We start from the raw sequence: 27,409 nt of genomic DNA, 5'->3' as shown, positions 1-27,409 counted from the left end.
TAACAATTAGCAGTGTTGTAGTCGTCCATCCACCAACTCAACCACCATTGCCTCATCTGCGATCTTTGTGATGTACGCAGGAATATGTGCCACTGGCCATATTTCTGTAAGAATCAGACATGATACTCCATCCATTACAAATAACAATGTCTCATGTTTATTTCACAGTTTTTATTATCATTCATATCCACCCTCTCACATGACCAGGTTTGATGTGAGTATGCTTACAGAGTGATGATGTTATGTACAAGCAGAGTACTAGCTATCGTCACACTGAAACACATTGTCTCATCACGTGCATGTCCCGTATACCTCAGCTCCACAAGAATATTGACAGTTGTTCACTCATATTTCAACAACATAACTCAAATTCCAAGTTTCCAAACTTCAGAAGTAAATAACTTTTCATTTTCCACCTTTAATGAAATGAACACCAAAATGAAAATACTCATAATTTAAGTTTTCGATGTGTGTCAAAATTGTATGACTTGGTTATGTAATATACACCCTTATCATCATGATACACATATTTTTGATGGGACAATCTTTCAGAAATGACCTGCCAGTGACATACAATTGTACAAATAAGCGCTACACAGAGGGCGAAGTGCAATCTATACACAGTTGTAACTACACATACCACTAAAATCCATAATACCAGTATATACAATTCATGTAACAAAGTCAACAATGGATTTTCCACATGTTCCGTGCCTTCCTAATTTCATCTTCTGAACCAGTAACAAACTTTAGGTCAACCATCTGAAACAAATCAATGCAAGATACTTGCCCCAGACAGGTTACCTTGTAAAAGATTATTTGAGATGGACTACCTTTGTTCAATTAAAATAAAAAAGAACAAAGATCACTCATTTTCTTTTCGCATTTCTCACTTTTACATCTTTGAAGCCATCAGGATGCAGAAATGAATTTCTATTTTCATAATTGATATCCATACTTCCACTGTTGTTCTAACGTTATACCATGAACAGTGTAAGAAATAAAACAAATTGAGAAATGATCACCATACAAGTCTGTGTTCTGTGTCAATTTCCTTTTACCATAATTTAACAAAGACCAGAATTATACCCAATAAATTTTCCTTCTGAATAGACATAGCTTTTCTGTTTGTATACCAAGTTCTTAGATTCCAACCAAATGACATTTACACAAAGACATGCATGCATATCAACATGATTACCTGTTAGGTAAACACAGTCACTCTCACGAGCAAGTGTTATTTACAACGAGCAAGGGCGGAAAGTGTTCACCCCATCACCATATAGAACTGCATAAATACTCAGGTGTGATCATGCCATTCTAATAACACTTATGTGCATAAACTCTAAAGAAACACAAATGACGGTACCATGCATCGTCAATACATAAATGGTTTGTATACATTACACTTTGTTCCTCCATCACCTGTGAAGACATACAGTTTTCTCTTGTAGTGTTGTCTCTATTTTTAACCAAATCCAGCAAAGGCCTGGTTCCAGTAAGAGGGAAGCTAGCGAGTGCTCAGATTACATCACACTAACTGCAATGCTTCCTGCTTGACAATGGTCGCGTCCACATGTTGTAGCCCTGTTGCAGGCAGGCAATGGTAGGGTTTGCACAGTGTAGGGCTCATTTGACTTACAATGGTCATTAACAGTTTTAATAGCTTACTAAAAATATACACTCAACCTACGAGTACTGTATATATATATATATATATACTACGACCCACATCTGATGTATGTATTCATGGGTGATGGAGGATCTAGTGTACACAAACCCATGAAGTATTGACGACAGCTACCATGCTGATCTGAAGATGGACAGGTGATGAGGCCAGCGCCCACAAATAATAAAATCAGAGGGACAATAATCGTGAATGATGAAGAATATACTTGAACATAAATAATACAGGGTGAGCCTTTATAGGAATGACAATGTACAAGAAAAATATATATCTCCACCCCGCCAAAGCTTGTGTGTCTGGTCCAGTGTTACATGGCTACCAGGCGAACTGCCAAAAGATCCAGACCACTTTCACTCACAACTCCCACAAAGAATTCAGTATGTGCTGCAGACTACCGGCTCCTAATGACTGGCATCAACCAGCAATATAATGAGGATCTGATACACAAGCTTCTTGTCCTCAGATATGACTGAGGATCTGTTACAGCTGATGCTTTGGATGGTGTGTGGTCTGTGTTGAAGTCCTTGTTGCTACAGCTGCAGCACATACTGAAGACAGATGACAAATGAAGACTGTTCATTCTACCTCGTCACAATCACTTGCCAGTCAACCTGTTCGATAGCCAGTCGAGGCCCTCGTACAGGCCTGTACCTTGTGTAGCACATGTAGCTTGCATATACCACTGAAAAAGATAACTATACATTAGAATTGAAACATTTGTTGATCCAATTAATTGATTTCATCATTGACTGGCTGGTTTCAGTTTCAAGGAATTGCACATGAATATTAAGCAATTACAATGAAACCGATTAATCAGAGTGGTGCAGTTACCAGGGATTAATGGATCACGGGTATGTCAGGTGATGCTGATAACCCAACCAGCTATAAGATGCTGACCCCACTGCTATTCAAGCTTTTCAGTATTTGCTCAACACAGTTGCAGAATTACTGGGCAAATTCACTGTGTGTGGGTGACGGAAAAAGAAAAAGATGCCTATCTACCTACCCTATCAATCAAAACCACAAGATTATATTTATTGGTCCCAATGTCTCTTTGGCTTAATTATATCCCATTAGTAATTTTCCAGAGGGTGAGGTTTCCCAGTGTACAGGGTCAAGCCATTGGGTTTTCACTGCATACAAGTTCATTTCTAGGGGATGATAAAATCGACTAAAACTCATAACATTTGCATAAAGCATTGAAAGTCTCACAGATCAAGTAGTGAATGATAAATGACAACTGCTTACATCTCTCCGCAATGAATTTAGTCCTAGAGCCTCTGTCAGCTCAGCAGAGGTCTTGGCATTGGGTAAATCTTGTTTGTTGGCAAATACGAGAACAACAGACTCCCTTAGTTCATCTTCTTGTAACTGAAAAAATACAAGAAGCCGATCATGATCATGACAACAAGAACAATCATTCCACAAAACATTGCATAGATACATATATACCCCAACATTCAATCACTATACCATTCTAGACACATCATACAATACTGGTGAACCCGGTGATATTATCAATATTAGTAACTGTAGTGAGTGAATACTCTAAACAGTATTTCAGTTATACAACAGTGTGTCAGAAGTGATGCGTTTTTTTACTTTCATCACTTTGGTGAAACACACAACTATAGGTATGGTGCTGACCAACCTAGAAACATAATCATACATCTCTCTGTTAACATGTCAACCCCTTAGTACTAAAAATAATATTACACCTACATGTACACTACTATGTTAACACATCCCACACTGACTGTCAACCACTTCTTATGATATTATTACACCTACATGTACACTACTATGTTAGTACATCCCACACTGACTGTCAACCACTTCTTATGATATTATTACACCTACATGTACACTACTATGTTAACACATCCAACACTGATTGTCAACCACTACCTTGCCACATTTTAAGGTGAGGTGAATGGGGTTTAACGTCGCGTCCAAGATTATTGCACTTATATAGCGACGTGCATGTACGTGTGTGTGTTTGTGTGGCTGCTTGTACTAGTCCGGACTGATGCCGATTTATAGTGCTAGCTCACTGAGATACCATGCCGCAGTTTAACATGAATACCCTGCTCAGACACAGTATACTGACTCCGAGCCGACCAGTCCTTGTTTTAGCCCCTTAATGCCGAGCGCCAGACAGGGTAACAACAAGTACCATCTTTTAACGTCTTTTGGTCGGACGCGGCCGGGGATCGAACCCCAGACCTTCCGCTCTCCGGGCGGACGCTCTACCACTAGACCACGGAGGCGGTCCCACATTTTAAGGAAAGTAGCACCACTTTTATCACGTGTATGATGATGATTATAAATAGTTCCTATGGTAACTAGGGCTGCAATGATACAGGAAGGACACGATACGATACACATCTTGATATTCTGGTCACGATACGATACGTATCTCGATACGCAATGATAAAAAAAACAAGACTTAAAGCATGTAAAGATTGAACCGTTCATGATTTTGGAACAGTCAAAATTATTTTATAATAACAAGACTACTGAAGTTGTTCAACTTTCCTTCAAAACAATTCAAAGTTCAAACACCAGAAAATAATTTATGTACTCCACCAGTGATACAACTTCAAAGAATTTTGATGCAATGGTCGAAGAAATTGTATCTGAAATTATTGTTTTATCAGGAATAATTTATTCCAATATCTTGTTACCTTAGTCATGTTAGTTGCAGCTTTTACTATATAATTATATATTTATAATTATAAGAACCACAAGTGTAGCATTTTGGTACCGGTGATTGCTGTTGCAGGATATTTTTACGTATGGAACAATTTGACCAGTCACCCTAGGGACTTCCCGTGCTACATGTATTTCGATTGCGATAACGTTATGTTGACATATATTAGCCAAATTGCCACAAATATGACTTTTAATGAGTCAAAGTATGGCATTTTTAATATATGCATCCATTCTCCATTCATCCAAGTTTGTTTCAATGCGTCAAAAGCGGTAATCTGACCGTGGTTGCTGTATCTCTTCACACATGATTTCACATAACTTAATGAAAACAATATTAAATGAAATTTTGAATAAAATTAATAAAATATATTACAAACACAAGTCCAGATATACAATGAACACGTTTTGATAACAAGATAGTATAATAATGATATTGAATTGCGTACATCAGTTCGGATTTGCTGACTGGTATTTTTGGTGTTATGTGCGTGTGGTGATCAGCTGATAATGTTTTATGAGATGGGGAAAAACATCTGTCGGTGTAAAACCTGGGCTTATTAAAAATGTAAGTATGTTTTTTGGAGCCATGCGTTAGCGCGCGATTTAACCAAGTTTAGTCCGGTCAATATAGTGTCTAATCCTACCAAACCCACCACAAATTGCAACAGAAATGATTTCTCCTGTTTCATGTTCAGAAGGCATCCCCTCACAACATATTTAAAATCTAGGAAAATCTAAGTAAGGGAAAATTGTTTAGTTTGGGTATGATCTTTTGGGGGTAAATCAATGTAAAATACAAAAAAGCCCGAAAACTTAATGTTTCATTTTTCCTTTAACCATATCAAGTTAGATATCAAATGAAAGCTGGCATCACATGCAGTCTTTTTGTATCTATAGTTTGTATCTATTTTGCATAAAAGTGAAATAATCGGCCTTTGAAACAAAAACAAAAACAAAATTGGGGGGAAAATACATATATCCATATTTATTCATCTACATAATTTTTGTTAGACTTAACTATATTTATTTGATAATATTAAAAATTGTTTATCTGTTTGAAAACCTTCATTTTAAAACATTTCCTTTTTAAATCTTATATGTCAAGGGAGGTCATCAATAAATGTTGACAAAGATAAGATTCCCGACAAGTTACACATTGGCGGCCATGTTTACCAAGGTCATCAGTAAAGGCAATGGCAAGAGCACATGTCTTTGTAGATACCAGTGTAAAGGCTTTGCTGGTAGCGAAGGTTTTTCAAGTTTCAACAAACAAATCTGAACAGAAGTTTGAAGGACAAGTCCAAGAGACCATGAGAGAACCGGGGGACATGGGTGGTTCAGTCGTCTAAGGCGCCACGATTCGCTGTGCAGAGTTGCGTCCCTTGGGCACGCCAGAAACCTATGGTTGTGGGTTCGAATCCCGGTTCTAGGAATTATGTTTCTAGGTTTGTCAGCACCATAGCCGTGCCCATGGGCTTCACGTGGTAAACGTCTGAGACTTGCATCACTTCGGCCTTTCCTCCCACATTAAGCTGACACGCCGCGATATAACTGGAATACTGTTAAAAGCGGCGTTAAACCAAACTCACACACTCACTCACTCATGAGAGAACCAATGGAGGAATTGTCAGAGGAACCAGTAGTGAAGCGACAAAGGAACACCCAGATTGCTCACCTGATAATGAAGATCTCACAGACAGATGTACTCTATTTGATGATTTGATTAGTGGAACTAACAATGATGGACTCCATGAAGAACTTGAGAACAGCAAACCTCTGGATGCATTACATGGAGATGGTGGATATCCTAAGGAGTTTCATTCGAGGTGAGAGAACTGTGCAATTGGAATCTCCATCTCAAATCCTTATATCATATGCTCCCATACTCCATGATGGCACAACTGCCAGAAATGCATCCAGAAGTTCACAAGATGTTTGAGGATGGTACCCCGTTGTTCGACAATCTAATCGCTTGTGGGTAGGCCTATCCTCTGATCTAGTTATCGAACAAGTGCTTATGTGAAATTTAAAAACAAATGGTGGACTAACAAGAGGAACTGGAATGAACGAGACACAACGTCTTGTATGGCTGATGCCCATGCCTGTCTGAACAGAGATAAACAATACAACGCAAGAGTTGACTCAGGTTGAAAACAGCAGCAGTGAACAGCATACAGATATGACCATGGCAAGGATTCACAGAAATACATCAGATGTGAAAAACCTGGCAGACTACCTCGCTGATCGAGATCCATTTCATGAAGACCCTGTCCTCAGAAATATTGCAAATGGCATCACAACTAATAAACAGTCAATGCAGATGAAGCAAAAAGTGTTCGATCGATGATCTTGAATTCAATGTCTGGCAAAATTGTATCTGACTTTCATTCAAGAAATCCAATCAAGGTGTGACATGATATTGCAGACCATCTGTTTAAGGTGAGGAAATTGCAGAACCTGTTAACCCTCTACTCTTGTTCCAGAGACTAGTTACAGAAGCTGGTGATACATCAGACACCTTGAAGGAACCTTGTAGCTGTACATATCCAACTTCTTTGTTTGACTCCACTATTCTACTGAAGCAAGCTAACAAACCACTTCTCTCTAATGCCACATGGGAAAGGTTTGATGTCAGGAACTCGCTTCTGATTCCAAAAGAAGTTCAGTATATGCTTGATGGTGGATCACTACTGCAGCGTTTACAATGGCCTCGTGGAATCACTTACAATGATGTATGTGGCATGTACTGCAAATATGTCACCAGTCATTATGGCATGCCAACAATTGTCTTTGATGGCTACAACGAGAACCCACCAACAAAGGATAAGACACATCTGAGGAGAACCGAGGGTGTAGTTGGAGCAACTGCAAAGTTTGACGGTGACATGATCATTCAATCCGAGAAGGAACAATTCCCCGTGAACGCCAAAAATAAACAAAGACAGCATAGGGAAAGCAGTATCTTTGAAAATATTCCAGCCAAGTCCTGACTTCAGGGAACATGCTAAAATGTTTGACAAGCTGTTGCAGGATATAACCAGAGAACAGATAATAATATCTGGAGAATAGGCTCTCTTGTGCCTTTACAACAGTTTACCAGGAGAAGACCTAAATTATCTAAGATACCGTCAGTTTCGTGCGAAGGTCACATCAAGTGTGACTTACGTCATCCTGCAATGCTTACCCCCAACATCAGCTGCTGCAAAATTTCACAGCATGTGGGTCTATCATCAGGTGCAGCAATGGAAAGTGGTGGATGAAATTGCAGCAGAAGAATGGGGTTGGAGAGTTATTGGTGAACAAATCCCACAGTTATCAGGTATGCCAGCAGCTCCTAAAGAACTGCTCGCAATAATACAATGCTACTATAAACCGAGCATGTGTGATTCAAACAGATGCAGCTGTAGGCGTCACAGATTGCAATGTTCTTCACTGTGTGGCGAATGTCGTGGCATGTCTTGTTTGAACTGCCAACAGCCTGAGGCATTTGAAGTGAACTATGATGTGCATACCTGTTACTATGCATGTGTGTGCTGCATTGATAACTTAATGGGTTGTTTCGGTCAGAAAATGACCATTTAATGCTGTTTGGAACACGATAGATTACTATTATTGAAAGCTGTAAAAAGATTTTTGCTGATTTCTCTGAATCAAAACAAGACAGAATATGGAAAGGTATAACATAATGAAGCCTGTATTAGTAGCTTTCATTTGATATGTAACATAGTTAACTTGGAGTAATTTTCAAAAATTGATTTTTATATTTTTTTCTATGAAAATGCTAGGTAATCGCCATAATAAAGATGACTGAATTTGGAAATGTTCCCCCATTTAGATTTTTCTAGATTTTTGATATGATGTTAAGGAGGGCTTCTTTAATATAAATAAACTAAAAACATTTCTGTTGCAATTTGTGGTGGGTCTATCGTTATTTTGACCGGACTAGTTAGCGGTTTATTGAAAGGCACAATACCGAGGAAACGCTGTACTTGAGATTTGCGTTCCGTATCGTGGCGTATTGATAAATGGGCCAACGTTTATCGTATATTGTATCGTGGGTAAAGTATCGCGATGCATCGGAATATCGGTGTATCGTTTTACCCTTAATGGTAACAGCAAAACAAACTTTACACACTTACCATTTTTGAGAGTTCATCCTTAGCTTCTGCTAAACGTTCACTATCATTGCTGTCTACTACAAAGATCAAACCCTGAAAACAAAAGAAATGTTTAAGTCAATGATGGTTCTTCCAATACACCAGGAACATGCTACATGATTTTGATAAACAGGTGCTAACTACCATTTCTTGAGCATGTTAAGAAACGTTTTAAATCAACTAATCATGTGCCATGCTCTACATATAAGCCACCTTGTTTGACCATACAATCCAATTTTATTGCCTCTTATATCAAGCAGTAGGAAAAATGAAAAGGTGCTGAGGACTCTAGTGGGGACGTATTGTGAGACAGTTGACGCCAATGGTTAATCAAAAGAACATGGGTTTAATATGTGTATGTGTGACTGCTTGTACTAGTCCGGACTAATGCTTATTTTATAGTGCTAGCCCTCAGTTTATCATAAATAGCTCCAAGCCTACCAGTCCCTGTCGTATTCCCTTAATGCCGAGCACCAGACAGGGTAACAACAAGTACCATATTTTATTGTCTTATGGTATGACGCGGCCAGGGATCTCTAACTCCTGATCTTCTACTCTCAGGGCGTACGCTCTACCATTAGACCACGAAAGCAGCCATATATAAAAACAGAGCCACAAGGCTCCAAAGCTCACTGTGACTTATGAAGCAAGGCTCTTATCAGATATGCTTATGACACTTTAAACTTATTTTTATACAAACATCTTCAGCATGTTCAGTGAGTTCATGAATAAATTGTGCAAAAACTTCTGTGGAAAAAGAAGAAGAAATATTTCCAACCCCTCTGAGTGCAATCTCATTAAAATCAGATCTAGGTTCTCGCAGCCGCTAAACAAAGATCTGAGGACATCCCATTAAGGGCCACGTCAGAACAAACTTTCACGTACTTTGACCGACCACTGCAACGACTAATAAGAAGTTGACATCAGCCGATTATAAAGCAGCTTTCATGAGCTTTAGGGCGCTTGTTTCAACCTTGGCGACTTCCATTTCAGACTACCGGTATGCTTGAAAAATATGTTGACAGTTCTTGATTAAAAATTTGAAAACTGAACAAACGAACATTCCGGAATGTCTAATATATGGTTGTAATTGAATGGCAGTGCTTCCCACGTACCGTGCAACGCCTCCTCCGTTCAAATGTTTATCCCACAGAAGTGAGAAATAGATGATAGTTTTGACCGTAACGGTCGTTCGGAATACCCTGTGTTCATGTTTTCGAGGTTAAATGATTAGAAAACACATTCCGACTGTCACTTTCATGATCTGGTAAGTGATGCTTTGATTGGTCAGATGAAAAGGTCGTTCTGAAGTGACCCGTAATGGGATGTCCTGAGATCTTTGTTCAGCGATAGCGAGAACTAAGATCTGATTTTAATGAGAATGCCCTGAGTGCAAATAGTAATACCGTGAACATGGTGAACAAACTTGAGTCTTTCTACGTAAGGTCATTACACACACACAAATGTTAAGCCCAGAGGTTTTCAAGATTCAGGTGTCAGGTGAAATAGACCTCATGTCTTCATAAGATGAAACATGTACAATTTCAGCTTCATCCTTGAAGCAATATCCAAGAATATATTTTAGAATATGGTGAAAAAGCTTAGGTCATTCAACTGTCAGTGTCAAGATTTAATGGGGGTCACAGGGTCAAATATTTTTAAGTAGTCGTCACAAGAAAAGAACAATCTTTGAAGATTTGTAATGACCATTTTGGCTTTGACCAACCAAGGGGTAACTCACTAACCGACACACTTGTCAAATTGGCAATAATTCTGGTCTGCCATTTGTGGGCAGTTTGGGCCTACTTGAACTTGTTTCAATATTTTCTTCAATATTAAAGGTGTAGGATTGTGAAACTGTGTTTGGGTCATCCGTGCCAAAGTCTTTCCTGCTGTAGCTCGAACAATTTCTGTTCAAAGTCAAGTTTGGTCTCCATGCCAACCATTTGCGAAAAACCTACTTTTTTCAATCAGCTGATCCCAAAAATAATCTAACAATTTGCTGAAACATGGTTGCTCACACAATTTTCCAATTTTGCAATTAATGTCAATTTTAGTGCCCATCAGCTCCTTTTGTAATCATTGTAGGACAGTGACTTATTGTCACCCAAAATGTCCCAAAGATGTTTATAAATGTGATAGACATGACAGAAGAATATCCTATCAAAAACTGATAAAATCATGAAAATGTCCCAAGTCCCCTGGAAAAACCAATGTACACTAACATTATAGTAAAGATTTAGCATGTGTTACATGGTTGGGGGGGGCAAAAGATTCAAATGATGTACCATACCATACCTCAAGAACACCCTAACTTTCGACACCATAAAGGACCATCTAACATCACGAACCAAGCTAACATGGTATTTATTCAGAGGAACATGTGGTCACCTGAGTGTTCTGGAAGTAATGCCTCCACAATGGTCGAATCTTGTCCTGGCCACCCACATCCCACACGGTGAAGCTGATGTTCTTGTATTCTACCGTCTCCACATTAAAGCCTGAAACAGTTCACTAAAAATACAGAAGCTGCTTTCGTCAAACATTGCTCACAACTATGACATCTGCACAAACACATGCTTGATGCAACTTTTTCAAACTTTGATAAGAGATTCCAATGACCTTTTACAATGAAATGTTTGAATAAAACAAAATAGGAAAAGCATTACTTACTTAAATTTGAATGATAGGTAAAACAACTTACCAATTGTTGGGATGGTTGTGACGATCTCGCCCAGTTTCAGTTTATAGAGAATTGTTGTTTTTCCAGCAGCATCAAGACCAACTGAAAATGTAAGCATGTGCTATAATCAATGTGTATCCTTTGTATGAACAATTTACAACTGGAAGCTAACAACCCAATCTGAGACTAGGCATGAACATAATACTATTATGCCACCTTCAGTCGACCAGTTCTTGATGTTTTCCCCAAATGCTGAGCACTAGGCAGGGTAACAACAAGTACCATCTTGTAACGTGTTATGGTACTAAGTGAACAGGGGGTTGAACCCCCATTTATCATTCTTTAGAGCATGTGGTATCAGCAGACATCAAGTAAACTGTCAACAAAGTCATTCTTGATTGGACTGCCTGTAGGCATTGAATGACACAATGCTAAAATTAGCAGTCCAATCGTATCACACATTTCTTCCCAATCTCCTTAAAATCAGAACTTAGTTCACGCTACCGCTAAACAAAGATCTGAGGACATCCCATTACGGGTCACATCAGACCGACCTTGCGTGAACTTTGACCAACCAATGGAATGACCAATCTGAAGGAAGCTTTCTAGTGCTTTACGGCACTAATTTCAAATTGGCTACTACGCTTCGAAACATATTTCGTCAAATTCTTGATTCCAAATTTGAAATCTGAACAAACGAACATTCTGGAATGACTAATAGATGTCTAGATTGTATGGATTCAGTCATTACACCCGTAACTACTGTTCGTGTTAAAGTTTTTGAGGTTGCATGATTAGAAATCACATTCCGACTGTCACTTTCATAATCTGGTAAGCGTCGCTCTTATTAGTCGGATGAAAGGTCATTCTGACATGACCCCTAATGGGATGTCTTCAGATCTTTGTTTAGTGGTAGCGAGAACTAAGGTCTGATTTTAATGAGATTCAGATCCCAGTACTCCACATTCTCAACTTGCCTTACTGCGTGCCATTTCATTACTGGAAATGTCTTGTAGCATAAAGACATCTTACCCTGTCTTTCATTCAAGATAACATATTTTACAGCTAAAAGTACATAAATAATGGTCTTCTGATTCGACTAAATATACCACAAACTCACTCATATGAGGCTGTGATATCTTTAATATTTACCAATATCGTTTTCAAAAGAGACATTTTTGTTGTTTGTTGAGTTCAAACTAATGAGTAAGTGAATTGGTATACATAATAACAGATTGGAGAAAATATATCAAATAATCAAGGATGATACGCGGCAAGTCTAGTTTTAGCTCTATTTATCTCTGGCTGTCAACATTTAGAAAATTAATTATTATACAGATTTTGACTACTCTTATAGAGACATTCATGTGAATGAGTGTGGTATAGAGCCGCTTTGAATAGTATTCCAGTTATATGTTGCAATGCTCATGGCAAGAGGAGGCAATTATTCTCAAAGCTAGTTTTCCACACCTTGGAGGGTTGGTTCAAAATCCCATCTCTAAACTCACTGATTAACGCAGAAAGTGGGAAAATCAGCGTCCTTCACAAACTGGGGTATTTCATAAGCTGCTATTTTTAGAATTGTCTTCGAAGTTGAGTAACATTGATGAAGTCAACAGTTATCATGGTTATTCTTAAAACTATCAATACAGCCGAAAACGTGGTTGTTTATAGGTTTATTCTCTTCTGCAATAATTTGTTATAATTTTCAGTGCATTGTACATGTTGTAGATGTAATTTATAACGAACAATATATAAAAAAAATAATTAAATCGGACCCCACCCCATTTCTATTAGCGGTATGCAATTTTTACAAAACTATGCAGTTCCTTCCCTTCGGACATGATTCACAAACACTATAGTATTTGTTTTCAACAATCCAGCAACAATCCTCGTAATTTGAAGCATTAAATGTAAGAATGTTGTACTGGGGAATATATTTCTGACATTGGGGTATTTTTTGTGTTGACAAACTATGATATGTGTTTAAAATTTTAAAAATACTAAAATAACTGTCAGGCTGAACCATTTCACATTGTCAATGTCATGTGTGGGGGTGACTGAAACATGTTTAGTATCATTAAAAAAAGTAGTTTCAACGTAGGTAGGAGGAACAATTATGATGTTATGTATATATATGTGTTACAATAAATAACTAAACGTATGTTTTAATTAATGTAAAGTACAGTGAACTTGTGTGAAATATTGAACAGCAATCTGAATCTTTCATGGGGGATGGGATGGGGCAGATGATTGGAATAATCTTCTTGATATTGACAGAAAATTGAGAGATTGTGAATCTGTAACATCAACTTATTCTCAAAGTTTGTCAGAAAATAATAAGGTTGCACAGTGGCTTCATGATCATTTTGAGTGTGAATTTTGTGAGCGAAAAAACTTCAAGAGAAACATTGCATCACTTAGTATTAGTAGTAGTAGGTCTGGATCCTTTCCATTGCTGAGATCAAGATCCAGAAACGTAGCATTGAAAAAGCAAAGAAAAAGTTTGGAAAATAAGCAATGAAGTTTGAAAACGTTCCCATTACTTGAACAGTTGCAACTTATTGACAGCATGAAAGCACAGGCTGTTGTGAGTGTAGTTCCGACTAAGTTTCAAACAAATGGGTTAGTATTTGAAATTCACAAATTTGTCCCTGGAAACCGTCAATTTTTTGCTACGTGGTTTGCACAGGTTTTTGATGTTCCTTTTCACCTGCTTAATTTTAATGCCTTAATGAGTAAGTTTCATTGAATACAGCAAGAAGATAAAAAGAAGAAAGGACAAGTTAAGGAAAAATATAGAGCTGAGCATTTCCTTGTGCCAGTACAAACTCTGGTACCTAAGGGCATGAAGAAAGAACAAGGTCAGGTTATGGTATTGCAAGGCCTTGGACAGGAAGTTAATAGTCTGAAGGATAAAGTAAGCAAATTAAACCCACAAATGCAAAACAAGAAAGAAAAAAAGAATATCTCTAGAAAGGGATATTTACAATTTGAAAATTAAATTAAAAGAGCCACTGATGAATTTGCTGTAAACATGGTAAAGAGACAGAAATTGGAAACCCTTAAGCCAAATATTAGAGGAAAAATTTTCAGAGAAAAGAGTGCCCATGCTCAAACTAAAACCAGTCTGGCCAAAAATGCTTCAAAAGTCAAGAAAATTGGGAAGGAATTTGAATACACTCAACAAAAGCTGAAATCTTCAAAGGAATATGTAGAAAAGTCAACTGAAGCTTTGGAAGATTCTATTAGCACATTGGAAGAGGCAACACAAAAAGAGAAAAGCATGAAAAATGACTTGGGGTACTGTGAAGAACTGTTGAAAAACAAAAGAAACCAATTAGTCAAGAAACATTGTTTTCTCCAAGTTTAATACAGACTCCTTATGTTTCTTTTCATATCTTTTTGTTGTAGGTAAAACATCTCAAGCTTAAGGAAATCTTCTGTATTCCCATAACAGGCACAGTTGATGCTGTACTAGAAACGGTGCCTGGAAGCTGAGATGTGTCATAAGTTATTACACCCCCCCAACGGACATTTTCGCCACAATTCAAAGTCATTTCTCTATTCCCAAAATTCAGTTTAGATGAATATGCACCACAATTGGACATGGATTACTGCTGTTATGCTATAATAATATTATGGTTTAATTCAAATAAACATTTTCTTAGACCAAAATGAATTTTCTGGCTCCCCACGGTAGTGTCAGAAAGATCTTTTCTGAAAGTTAATCAGCCAAGTGGGAGAGTTACCATCCTATGATATGTATTTCTGAAGGATTTCTGAAGCTTAATCAGTGATTTGTTAACACAATATGCAAAATTCTAAATTTGACTGAGTGTCTGCTAAACCAATGTGGGAGGAAAGGCAGAAGTGAAGCAGGTCTCCATAATGATAATCCTTTAGACATGTAATAATCCCACCAAAGTTACGGGCTATTTACCTTATACCTACCCATTTCATTTCCCGCTTTGGGAATAATGAACTTCAGAATGTATAAAATTATTCGACCTGTAGCATTGAAATCAAATTCAAGGTAGGCCTAACGGTACACTCGGGTTTTCTCAGTTATTGTGTTTACCGTTTACTTGGTTGATCTATCCAGCTAACAAACATTACCGTGATTATACAACCGACACACTTCACACGTATGATAAAATCAAAAGACAGAACGTAGACATATATGAAACTTGAAAGAAAACCTGTCACACTCACGAATCTACAGGAAATAAACTCACCCATCAAAATTCTCATCTGTTTTTTCCCGAAGAGTCTGTCAAAGACGCTCGACAATGTTAGACCCATACTGGTAAAATGTACTTAGTTCAGCAAAATAAATATAAACGGGGTCTAAGATAGGTACGATCAACCTTTCTTCGTAAATGTTCAACCGCTTCGCATGTGAGAACAAGTAACATGCATGCCACGTCAATTTAGCCAACCACTACCAGTGACGTCAGCGATAATGGCGGTAGCAGTCCCAGCATGCCCGAAAATCAAAATGTGGAATGTAAAGAATAAACACGAAACGAAACGATTTATCAAACCGTTTCCGGAGAGAAACGATCATGTCCGAAAACCAAAGGGAGATAATCCGTCACTCCCCCGTTGCTACCTGAAACAAATATGGCGTAGCAGTGTTAGTTTTCGAAGTTCCTTAATATTATTGGAATAATTACTGTTTCTTCTAATATCTTTCAAAATGGCAGCATCATTGAAAGGATTAGACCCAGATCTAAGAAAGTATTTGAGGATCAATAAGCTACCAGATATATATGAGGTAATTTATATGACAATATGAAGTCTCCAATGTGTTCGCATATTTAGCAATTTGAGGATAGAACGTTCACTAGCAAGTGTAATTTTTTTTTCAATTTTGGATATGATTTAATATGATCATGCATAATTCATGCATATAATCGTAAATTATTATAATATATGCATTTCCATTGCTTGAGCTATTGTATTTCTACTCACATGTATCCATTCAACATTGGGTATTAATATTTTTGTCTTTGAATATTCTGTATAATTTACTCCTTTTAGGGTTCAAGTCTATTGGGTATTACAAATAACAGCTAACAGCATTTAAAAAAAGATAATTCTACTAAACGCTGTTTCAGGTGACCTCAAATATGCATGTTCATGTGTTGCTGAAAATGTGTCACACATCGCATAACTCAGCAGAGTCAGCAGAGTTTCAAAATAAACAGTAAAAAATACTTACTATTTGGAAGGTTAAATATGATTAAACCTCAAAATTAAATATCAAAAGCAATCTATAAACAAACAAATTTGATGTCAACAATTGAAACATACTCGAAAGTAGAAGTTCCACATTGGCGAGTGGAAACCTCATGAGTGACATCCATTATGGCCACATTTTCAAACATGTAGTATTTTGTATTAACTTTGGTAATTAGACATTACATTTACTTATGAAAGCATTTAGTTCATATTTTATGCAGCTTATGTTGAGATCTGCACTTACAGTGGCAGAAGTTTAGGGGAGGACTTGGGTCCTCTAGGTTCTTTGAAGTTTACGTCACCTTGAAGTTAATTATTATTTCATGGGGAATTGTAAATCAATATTCATTTACCACACTAACTGCCAATAAATGCCAGTATAACAAATCCACTTTAATCGTTAGAACTTAACATATGTTCCAAACCCACTTCAGTGTTGGACACCATCTAAGCCACTTTAATACATATTTGCCAAATACTTCTACCAGTTGTCCTTTGATAGGTTTGTATACTCAATTTCAAAGTATTGGGTCGCTTAACTCGAGTTGATATCGGACTGAAACTGTGGTCGTTTTACTTTTCACTACATGTTTTTGTTTGTTTGTTAGTTGTTTAACGCCACACTCAGCAATATTCCAGCTATATGACGGCGGTCTGTGTAAATAATCGAGACTGGACCAGGCAATCCAATGACTGATATCACGCAATTGGGATCTATGACACACATCAACCAAGTCAGCGAGCCTGACCACCCGATCCCGTTAGTTGCCTCTTACGACAAGCAAAGTCGCCTTTTACAGCAAGCATGGGTTGCTGAAGACTTATTCTACCCCGGATCTTCACGGGTCTTTCACTACATGTAATCCGGGAGGCCTATCAAACATTGCTACAGTTTGTGTTGTTTGAAATGATCTGACTGTTATTTTTTGGTTGATAAAAGTCGTTGAAAAGTTTTCTTCACTCACTCAGTATCAGATGTGTTGCCAACTGCTGTTCTGTTTTTGTGCTCACTGCACACCTCAAGCTGTTGATGTATGATGTAGTAGTGGGATGATACATTCATGCCATTTTTTACTGCTCGATACAAGTATCGATCACAGTCACAAACAAAGTAAAAAATATCGATTGGTTGCTTAAATGTTTTCTTTAATAACTCTTAAACCGATCAGCTGTAGAAACTAACTTACCGTATTCGACGTGATAAGCGCCCAGGGCGCTCTCAAAATTGAAATTGAGTTGAAAGATAAATTTCGTGGTTTATGCTGACAGCCTGAAATGTTTATATACGACAGATATATTTTTCCAGAATTTAATTGCCCATAATTAAGGGTGCATATAACTCACGAGTTTGTTTTATACATGAATAAATAAGTCTTTTGTACATTGATCAATCAGAAGGGGTGCTAATTGGGATTGTTCACTAGCCAATATATTAGCAAATATCGCCGTGGGCGCTTATTAGAGCGGGGCGCTTATTACGTCGAATACGGTAGTTAGTCCACTAGTCCTTATAATAGCATATTGCAAAACTCTTAAAAACAGCAAATTTCAACTAATCCTAATATGATACCTTAACTGTTGGGCAGTTTGGTAAGGACTACAGGACTAGTGCCAATTTCTAATGCTGCCAAATACTAATTAGTAGTGAAACTTTGTCGTGAAAGCGTAAATAATTTCATCCATTACACCATATTTGACACTGACAACTGTAAATAGTCAGTGTGCCAGGTATTTTGCCATCCTGTCCATGAAAAAAAGGACTTAAGCACCACAGATAAGAGTTCATGCAAGTATCATGATACATATCGGATCGTGAGCAAGGTATTGTGATCCGTTACAGATTGCACTGTTGGTGCATGTATCGTCCCGGCCCTAGTATGATGTCAATATCATAGGATGTATCTTGTAGGTAAAGGATAAACTATTGGTTTACAGTCAATTGACATGAGCCAGATGCCACCATGGGAACAATATAATACATATAGTCTGAATTGTGTTTTATTTGCCAAATCATCCCATCTTTGATAGACTATATTTAAGGTATCGTCACAAAAAGTAACTTACTTTGAAGTTTTTGCATTGCTGAGTTAATTTTGTTTCTATTTTGACCACCCTTCCTATGGTGTTGGAAACAAAAGAAAACTAATTGAAAAACATTGTTTTAATGCCATTAATGCATAGGATGTAATTTGTTCATGGCAGGCACTCCTGACGGGCTTAGCAGTGATGTGTCCAGAGGATCCGCTACAGTTTATTCTGGACAAGCTCCGACTCATCAAAGTAGTCGGACTAGAAAACCTGCAGTGGTATGTTTTTATTTAAATGTCAGAATATCTGATTGAGTATGGTTTTACACCGCTTTTAGCAATATTTCAGCAATATCACGGCGGGGGACACCAGAAATTGGCTTCACATATTGTACCCATGTCGGGAATCGAATCCGGGTCTTGGGGCGTGACGAGCAAACACTTTAACCACTAGGCTACCCGACTGCCCCCAGAATATCTGGATAACGAAGCAACAATATATCTTATGACAATATAGCCATGGCCTTGTTCCACATTGTGTCTTCACGCTAAAGTGTGTCTATTAAACTATGGGAGTTGTGATGGTCTTAGCGCTAAGATCGTTTTCTCGAACGAACCATTATTTTTTACCTTCATGATGAATTGAATTCTACAGATTCCCAAGAACCTTGTTTTCTTTCATTAATTTTTGCTGCCAAATTTATGAAAAAAGTTAGAAACTTGTATTTTCTAATTTTAAAAGAATGAAACGAGTTTGAATTGCAAGTAAACATACATGCTAATGTATGAAAGCTAGTCAAAATTCTGAAATCAATCTGTTTAGCATGTTTAACACTGAATAAGTCCCATATATCTGAGGTTAAAATGGTGTGTGAAATCGTTGATGTTTAATGTTGTACTCAACAGCTATTTGTAAATAATTGAGGTTGGACCAGACAATCCAGTGATTGATATTATGAGCAGTGATCCACCCCACTGGGGTATGATGATGCACAATCAAGCTAGTCACTGAGCCTGACGAGCCAATCCTTATAGTTGCCTCTTACGACCTACAGAGATTGCTAAGGACCAATTCTAATCCAGAATCTCTACATCATCCCAGTATAGTTGCCTCTTATGACTAGCAATGGGAGACCCGTGAAGATTCCGGGGTAGATTAGGTCTTCAGCAACCCAGGCTTGCCATAAAAGGTGACTATGCTTATCGTATAAGGCGACTAACGGGTTCGGGTGGTCAGGCTCGCTGACTTGGTTGATGCATGACATCAATCCCAATTGCGTGGATCGACGCTCATGATATTAATCACTGGATTGTCTGGTCCAGACTCGATTATTTACAGACCGCCATCATATAGCTGGAATATTGCTGAGTGCGGCGTTAAACAACAAACCAACCAACCAACCAAAGCAATGGGATGCTGGGGATGCATTTTACCCCAGACCCCCATAGGGTTCTGACTAAAGAGGATTGGGTGGTCAGACTCTGTGACATGAGTGACTGTGTGTCATGTGGTCCAGCCTCAGTTATTTACATGCTGCCATGATACAGTTAGAATATTGTTAACAGCAGCATCAAATAACATGATAAGGAACTACATCACATAACAGCTCTGTCACTGAATACTAAACTAAATAATTTCCCTAATCAATAGTTTTGTTTGGTTTCAGCAGTCTGTTTCAAGCATGACTGCATGTAAATAACACTGTGAAGGTTTTGGCTCTGTTCATCAGTATAGTCAATAATCAATATGCATTTGACAAACTAGCTGTAACAATATAGCAATCACAAAAGGCAAAATTGGCAGCCTTCTTATCCCCAAAAGCATTTATACTGCCAAGTGCAAATTCCTGGTTTTCTCTGTGTAACTGGATTTTCTGTTCGGGCTTTATTTGATGCTAAATGTCATGATACATATCTTAGAAGTGAGGTCATGACAAGATTCATGATGTCATTAATATGATATGAGATACAGAGAAAACATGTTTCTAATCATCTTCCTGAGGCAAGGCCGTTAACTGACTATAAAAGTCCAGTTTCCACCCTTGCCGAACTTACAGGCTGGAGTTTCCAGGCACAATTGTAGTGCCACCAGTGGATATTACAAGTTATGTCCCTTCTATGTCCCTCCAACTGACCAGTTAGATTCCATTTCTCATATCACTTTCATTTGCTTTAAACAAATTGGCGGGGCCTAGTCAAGTCGAGCTGATCGATAACCAAATCACTTGAGCACCTTGCTTAAAAACATGAAGAGAATTGCAAAGTATCTGTCGACACCCAGCTGGCAGAACACACGCTTTGTAAATCCTGCAGTTGATTGGAATTTGCTGTCTCCATGTTGTTAACGAACAGGATGTCGATTTCATTACGCAATTTTGTTCGGACTATGCATCATCTCGTTAGTCCAGCAAAACTGTATCTGTAGAACTGTAGTTCGGCAAAGGTGGAAACTAGACTTTTATAGTCAGTTAACACCCTTGCCTCGGGAAGATGGTTTTCAGTAAACTTGTGTCAGTTGAACTAACAAGTTACGATGGTTAAGGCATTTGTTTTCATGCTTCAGCCAAGGGTTTGATTCCCCACATGGGTACAATGATTGAAGCCTATTCCTGGTGTCACTGGGGCGTTGGCATAGCCCAGTGGTTAAAGTATTTGCTCAAAGCGCCGAATGGCCCAGGTTTGATTCCCCACATGGGTACAATGATTGAAGCCTATTCCTGGTGTCACTGGGGCGTTGGCATAGCCCAGTGGTTAAAGTATTTGCTCAAAGCGCCGAATGGCCCAAGTTTGATTCCCCACATGGGTACAATGATTGAAGCCTATTCCTTGTGTCACTGGGGCGTTGGAGTAGCCCAGTGGTTAAAGTATTTGCTCAAAGCGCCAAATGGCCCAGGTTTGATTCCCCACATGGGTACAATGATTGAAGCCTATTCCTGGTGTCACTTGGGCATTGGAGTAGCCCAGTGGTTAAAGAGTTATCTGCTCACACTTCATGGCCTGGGTTTGATTCCCCACATGGGTACATTGAGTGATGCCTATTCCTGGTGTCACTGGGGCATTGGCGTAGCCCAGTGGTTAAAGTATTTGCTCAAAGCGCCGAATGGCCCAGGTTTGATTCCCCACATGGGTACAATGATTGAAGCCTATTCCTGGTGTCACTGGGGCGTTGGCATAGCCCAGTGGTTAAAGTATTTGCTCAAAGCGCCGAATGGCCCAGGTTTGATTCCCCACATGGGTACAATGATTGAAGCCTATTCCTGGTGTCACTGGGGCGTTGGCATAGCCCAGTGGTTAAAGTATTTGCTCAAAGCGCCGAATGGCCCAGGTTTGATTCCCCACATGGGTACAATGATTGAAGCCTATTCCTGGTGTCACTGGGGTGTTGGAGTAGCCCAGTGGTTAAAGTATTTGCTCAAAGCGCCGAATGGCCCAGGTTTGATTCCCCACATGGGTACAATGATTGAAGCCTATTCCTGGTGTCACTGGGGCGTTGGCATAGCCCAGTGGTTAAAGTATTTGCTCAAAGCGCCGAATGGCCCAAGTTTGATTCCCCACATGGGTACAATGATTGAAGCCTATTCCTTGTGTCACTGGGGCGTTGGCATAGCCCAGTGGTTAAAGTATTTGCTCAAAGCGCCGAATGGCCCAGGTTTGATTCCCCACATGGGTACAATGATTGAAGCCTATTCCTGGTGTCACTGGGGCATTGGAGTAGCCCAGTGGTTAAAGAGTTATCTGCTCACACAGCATGGCCTGGGTTTGATTCCCCACATGGGTACATTGAGTGATGCCTATTCCTGGTGTCACTGGGGCATTGGCGTAGCCCAGTGGTTAAAGTATTTGCTCAAAGCGCCGAATGGCCCAGGTTTGATTCCCCACATGGGTACAATGATTGAAGCCTATTCCTGGTGTCACTGGGGCATTGGAGTAGCCCAGTGGTTAAAGAGTTATCTGCTCACACAGCATGGCCTGGGTTTGATTCCCCACATGGGTACATTGAGTGAAGCCTATTCCTCAGGTGTCACTGGGGCGTTGGCGTAGCCCAGTGGTTAAAGCGTTTGCTCAATGCGCCGAATAACCCAGGTTTGATTCCCCACATGGGTACAATGAGTGAAGCCTATTCCTCAGGTGTCACTAGGACTTTGGAGTAGCCCAGTGGTTAAAGCGTTCGCTCAATGCACCAAACAGCCCAGGTTTGATTCCCCACACAAGTACTTTGAGTGAAGCCTATTCCTCAGGTTTCACTGGGGCGTTGGAGGAGCCCAGTGGTTAATGTGTTCTCTGCTCACACTGCATTGCTTGGGTTGGATTCACCACATGGCCTATTCCTGGTATCAGTGGTGGTGTGGATACAATGTGTGAAGCCTATTCCTGGTGACTCCTGCCATGATATTGTTTGAATGTTGCTAATAGCTCAAATGCTGACAGTGACATTCACCCAGTTTATGAACCCAAGATATGTTTTGACCTTAAACATTTGTGATGCATTTATACTTTGGTACGAGCTCATAATAACCGTTCACCAGATCCCCCCTCATCACTTTTTGCCTCCCACATTGCTCGTCTAGAAAATCTGTAATACAAAAAGAATTGTGCAATCCCCAGTCACTGACACAGGAAAGAACACATCCAGCATGAAAACTTTAACAATAAGCCATTTTAATCAAAATTCTGTGAAAGTCATGCCACAGAACTAAACGTATCAGTTTGTTTGTATTTCACATTGGACTCTACTGATATTTATGTACATGAAATAGTCGGTGCCAAAACCTTTTGAATCTACTGGTCCAAGCATGGCTCTTAGCATCATTTTCAGTAGATTTTAGTAATATTGTAATAGTGACTATTATTAGCTGAGCTTATTAGACCAAACAATATTTTCAGACTCTCGGGCTTTGGTTGATTGATTGATTGATTGTTTGTTGTTTAACGTCGCTATCAGCAATATTCCAGCTATATGATCGCGGTCTGTAAATAATCGAATCTGGACCAGACAATCCAGTGATTGACATGATCATCATAAGCATCGATCCACGCAATTGGGATACGATGCCGTGCATCAACCAAGTCAGCGAGCCTGTCCACCCAATCCCCTTAGACGCCTCTTACGACAAGCAGAGTCGCCTTTAACAAAAAGCATGGGTTGCTGAAGACCTATTCTATCCCAGATCGTCACAGGTTTCGGGCTTTGGACTAGTGGCAAAGTCTCAGACTAATGAAGTATTTTCTAATGTCACCATGGATTCACTTTGAGTGTCAATGCCACAGCATAGTATTACATATGATGAATTTGTTCAGAAAACTAATGTGTTTGGTCCGTTGTCTAATTTGACCACATTCTGCTTCAGGGATATGTTTGTTGAGGAAGATGAGAAACCAAAGATGAGGTTATTCTCTGAAAGCAATCTGGACTTCTTATTCAACTTTGATGAGTTCCTGTTGGTGAGTGTGTGACAAAGAAGGATTATACTGAAATTTGCTACCAAGGTTTTCAATACAATCTTTTTGGAACCTTAGTTATTATTTGGGAAAACTCTTTTGATCTGTGCACAATTCCATTATGGAGATGAAGAACTACATCAGTTGACATACTGTGATATATCGGAAGTACTGTTGAAATCAGTGTTAAGTTTAACTCACTCATTGTTGGGTTTTGTGATTATTTTTCCTTATAAAGAGGTGGATTTTTACTCTTAACCTTATAGTGAGTGAGTGACTGTGTTGGTTGACTCCGCTTTTAACAGTATTCCAGTTATATCACGGCGTGTCAGCTTAATGTGGAAGGAAAGCCTGAAGTGACGCAGGTCTATGACGTTAAGAACTTTGGTGAAACCCACAAGCACAGGTAAAAATCTATTTTATTAACAGATGTTTGTTTCATCCACATTGTCATTGTGTATATCCAACCTGGTTTACCTGGAGCTGACTGTATTAACTCATGATATTCTTGCTTTTTATACAGCCAAGTCCCGAGATGTATGCTGTAGCCTACGGCCACTACAACACACACCTCAAGAGAATGTGCTACAGGTAACTTTTCACTAGGTTTAAGGTTTTCTGCTGGTATGGTTTTGTAATCACTGCACATCTGTCATGAATTGCTCTTATGACATATTGTATATAGAATACTTGCTTTCACTCGTCAGATACCAGAGCTATTCACTTGTTGCATAAACTGGTATTACACAGGAGCTCGTTTAGTATTTTATTTTTTTACTTTTGTGTGTAGACACCGTGGAGCTCAGAAAAAAATACTTGTATAGAATATCCACAATATAATAGCACGGTCTTTATTATGTACAATATGTATGTTTTTGAGCTACGGAAATTTAAATATGCTGATCTGAATGCTTCACTCACTTGTACCAAGTTCTCAGAAGCCTCAACTCTGATTACCGTATTCGACCTAATAAGCGCCCCGCTCCAATAAGCGCCCACGGCGACATTTGCTATAATATATTGGCAAGTGAACAATCCCAATTAGCCCCCCTTCCGAATTATCAATGTACACAAGACTTATTTATTCGTGTATAATACGCACTCGTGTATTATATTCACCCTTAATTATGGGCAATTAAATTCTGGAAAAATGTATCTGTCGTATAAAAACAGTTCAGACTGTCAGCATAAACCACGAAATTTATCTTTCAACTCTGTTTTTTCCACCAAAGTAATATTCTAATAAGAGCCCCCTATTTCTAATTTTGAGAGCGCCCTGGGCCCTTATTACGTTGATTTTGAATGCTGATTTATCCCAAACACGCTAGTGGCATTGGGATTAGTTGGGTAGTTCAGGTGATTAGTGATAAGAGACATGGAAATGGTGCTGTCCCATGGGTCTAGGGTATTTATCATGTATCAATTAAACAGAAACACAGGATGAAATAATCTCTACGTTTATATAACTTATATAACTTATAAGTCTGCAGTGCAATCAACGGACCCAACTGACAATAACATACACACAGACACAGTATGCACAGCCCTCTGTAACACGCCATCTCTCTGCCAACCGTTACCCAAAACCCACAACGTCGCACGATTACATCACAATCTCCGAGGATTTATATGCATACACAACGTTGCATGTCACGAATGCAAGGGTTACCAACAGCCCTTGAACGTCAAAAGAAACTGGAAGTGATAGTGTTTGGAATGTTAAGGGAGATAACTCTGTAATGGCATATTGTATAGACCACTAGAAAATATGGCCAGAAATATACCTTTACCATCATAATATAGTGCCGTTTGATACACTGAGGATAACCGATAATGGATTATCGGACATGAACTTATGTCCCCTCTGTATTATGTCCTCTCTGTTTCAGTGGCTGGATGCAGTATCATCTACGTGAACAGAAAAAGAAGGAGAAAATAATGAAGAAGTTGAATATGGCAGCTCGACATCATTCCCATCGCATGTTGCGTGTACACCTCAACATATGGCGGGTAGGTGATGGGGTGGAGTCCCTGTCTTTATTCTAGGGCTCTGCTGGGGAGACAAAATGGGCAGTTGGTCATTATCCGATTCAGACTTCAGGATTAAATTTTTGGGGATGTTTAGTAAACTGATACCACATTCATCATTTGTATTTTTGTCAGTTTAAAGCTCAATGGATTTCCAGTCCAGTGTTTTCCATTTAATGTATCAAAGCCATTAATATTGACCAGGAGAACTCGAGATCGATATGTGTTTCATACCAAGAACGTTTACGTCTAGAGCTGGTTGAACTTTCTGTGTACAGTATGCCCCATAAATGGCATTTTGTTTCCACTTTAGGTGCATCAAAGTCAAATTGTGACCATACAGTGCTAGAACATTTATCTGACATTCCATTGGCCTACCTCGGCCACATGCACTGCTAATCTTGATCGAGCCACACTATTCCAGCATATATGGGCAAGTATGGAAACTGGACCTTTATAGTCAGTTAACTCCTTGCCTTGTGAAGATGACCAAAGGAGGCCGAAGTCACACCTGTTTTTCATACAGATTTCGGGTGGTCAGGTAGCCTAGTGGTGAAAGCGTTCGCTCGTCACGCCGAAGACCCGGGTTCGATTCCCGACGAACATGTGAAGCCCATTTCTGGTGTTCTCCTCCATGGTATTGCTGGAATATTGCTAAAACTGGCGTAAATCCATACTCACTCACTCACTCACTCACTCACTCACTCACTCACTCACTCACTCACTCACTCACTCACTCACTCACTCACTCACTCACTCACTCACTCACTCACTCACTCACTCACTCACTCACTCACTCACTCACTCACTCACTCACTCACTCACTCACTCACTCACTCACTCACTCACTCACTCACTCACTCACTCACTCACTCACTCACTCACTCACTCACTCACTCACTCACTCACTCACTCACTCACTCACTCACTCACTCACTCACTCACTCACTCACTCACTCACTCACTCACTCACTCACTCACTCACTCACTCACTCACTCACTCACTCACTCACTCACTCACTCACTCACTCACTCACTCACTCACTCACTCACTCACTCACTCACTCACTCATTCATACAGATTACAACACTGATAGGTTGTTGTACTGTTTCAGGAATGGATCAAGTACAGAAAGGGACGCCAGGCCAGTAAGTACTGGTCATTTGTGTACATGTGTTATTTATTGAATGTTTGGAATGTTTTGTGTGAATACAATATTTTTCAAAATATTATGGAAATATAATTTACTGGATAACAGAGGATGGCACTTAAGATATGAGCTGTCATAAACTAGGCCAAAAGAAATTTTGATAGACTTCTACTGTGAACTAATGGCTGAGGTCATAAAGTCTTCTAAATAAATGTAACATCCATCTGCACATCCAGTACCTAGTTGTAACATCCATCTGCACATCCAGTACCTAG

General features: G+C 39.1%; 2 protein-coding genes across 8 annotated transcripts in view; one reads left to right on the top strand and one right to left on the bottom strand.

The window, feature by feature from the left end:
* Positions 1-156: 156 nt before the first annotated feature.
* Positions 157-15,727, bottom strand: LOC124120674 (ADP-ribosylation factor 4-like). Its single transcript, XM_046483551.2, has 6 exons — positions 15,481-15,727; positions 11,264-11,344; positions 10,951-11,060; positions 8,542-8,613; positions 2,936-3,058; positions 157-2,369 (listed from the first exon to the last, which is right to left on the bottom strand). The coding sequence occupies exons 1-6, from the start codon at positions 15,545-15,547 to the stop codon at positions 2,283-2,285; spliced, it is 540 nt and encodes a 179-aa protein (XP_046339507.1). The 5' UTR covers positions 15,548-15,727; the 3' UTR covers positions 157-2,282.
* Positions 15,728-15,852: 125 nt separating this feature from the next.
* LOC124120673 (dynein regulatory complex subunit 6-like) overlaps positions 15,853-27,409 on the top strand; it is a 52,666-nt gene continuing 41,109 nt past the window's right edge. For all 7 annotated transcript variants that reach the window (XM_048401663.1, XM_048401661.1, XM_048401662.1 and 4 more), the window contains exons 1-6: positions 15,853-16,022; positions 18,692-18,795; positions 23,865-23,958; positions 24,479-24,546; positions 25,845-25,965; positions 27,099-27,132. In XM_048401663.1, the coding sequence (XP_048257620.1) occupies positions 15,945-16,022; positions 18,692-18,795; positions 23,865-23,958; positions 24,479-24,546; positions 25,845-25,965; positions 27,099-27,132 (499 nt within the window). In that variant the 5' untranslated portion in view covers positions 15,853-15,944. The remainder of the gene's footprint in view (positions 16,023-18,691; positions 18,796-23,864; positions 23,959-24,478; positions 24,547-25,844; positions 25,966-27,098; positions 27,133-27,409) is intronic.

This window comes from Haliotis rufescens, unplaced genomic scaffold (assembly GCF_023055435.1).
Source record: "Haliotis rufescens isolate VD_foot unplaced genomic scaffold, xgHalRufe1.0.p SCAF_23, whole genome shotgun sequence".
Classification (NCBI taxonomy): Eukaryota; Metazoa; Mollusca; class Gastropoda; order Lepetellida; family Haliotidae; genus Haliotis; species Haliotis rufescens.
This window is presented reverse-complemented; position numbering and strand designations above follow the sequence as displayed.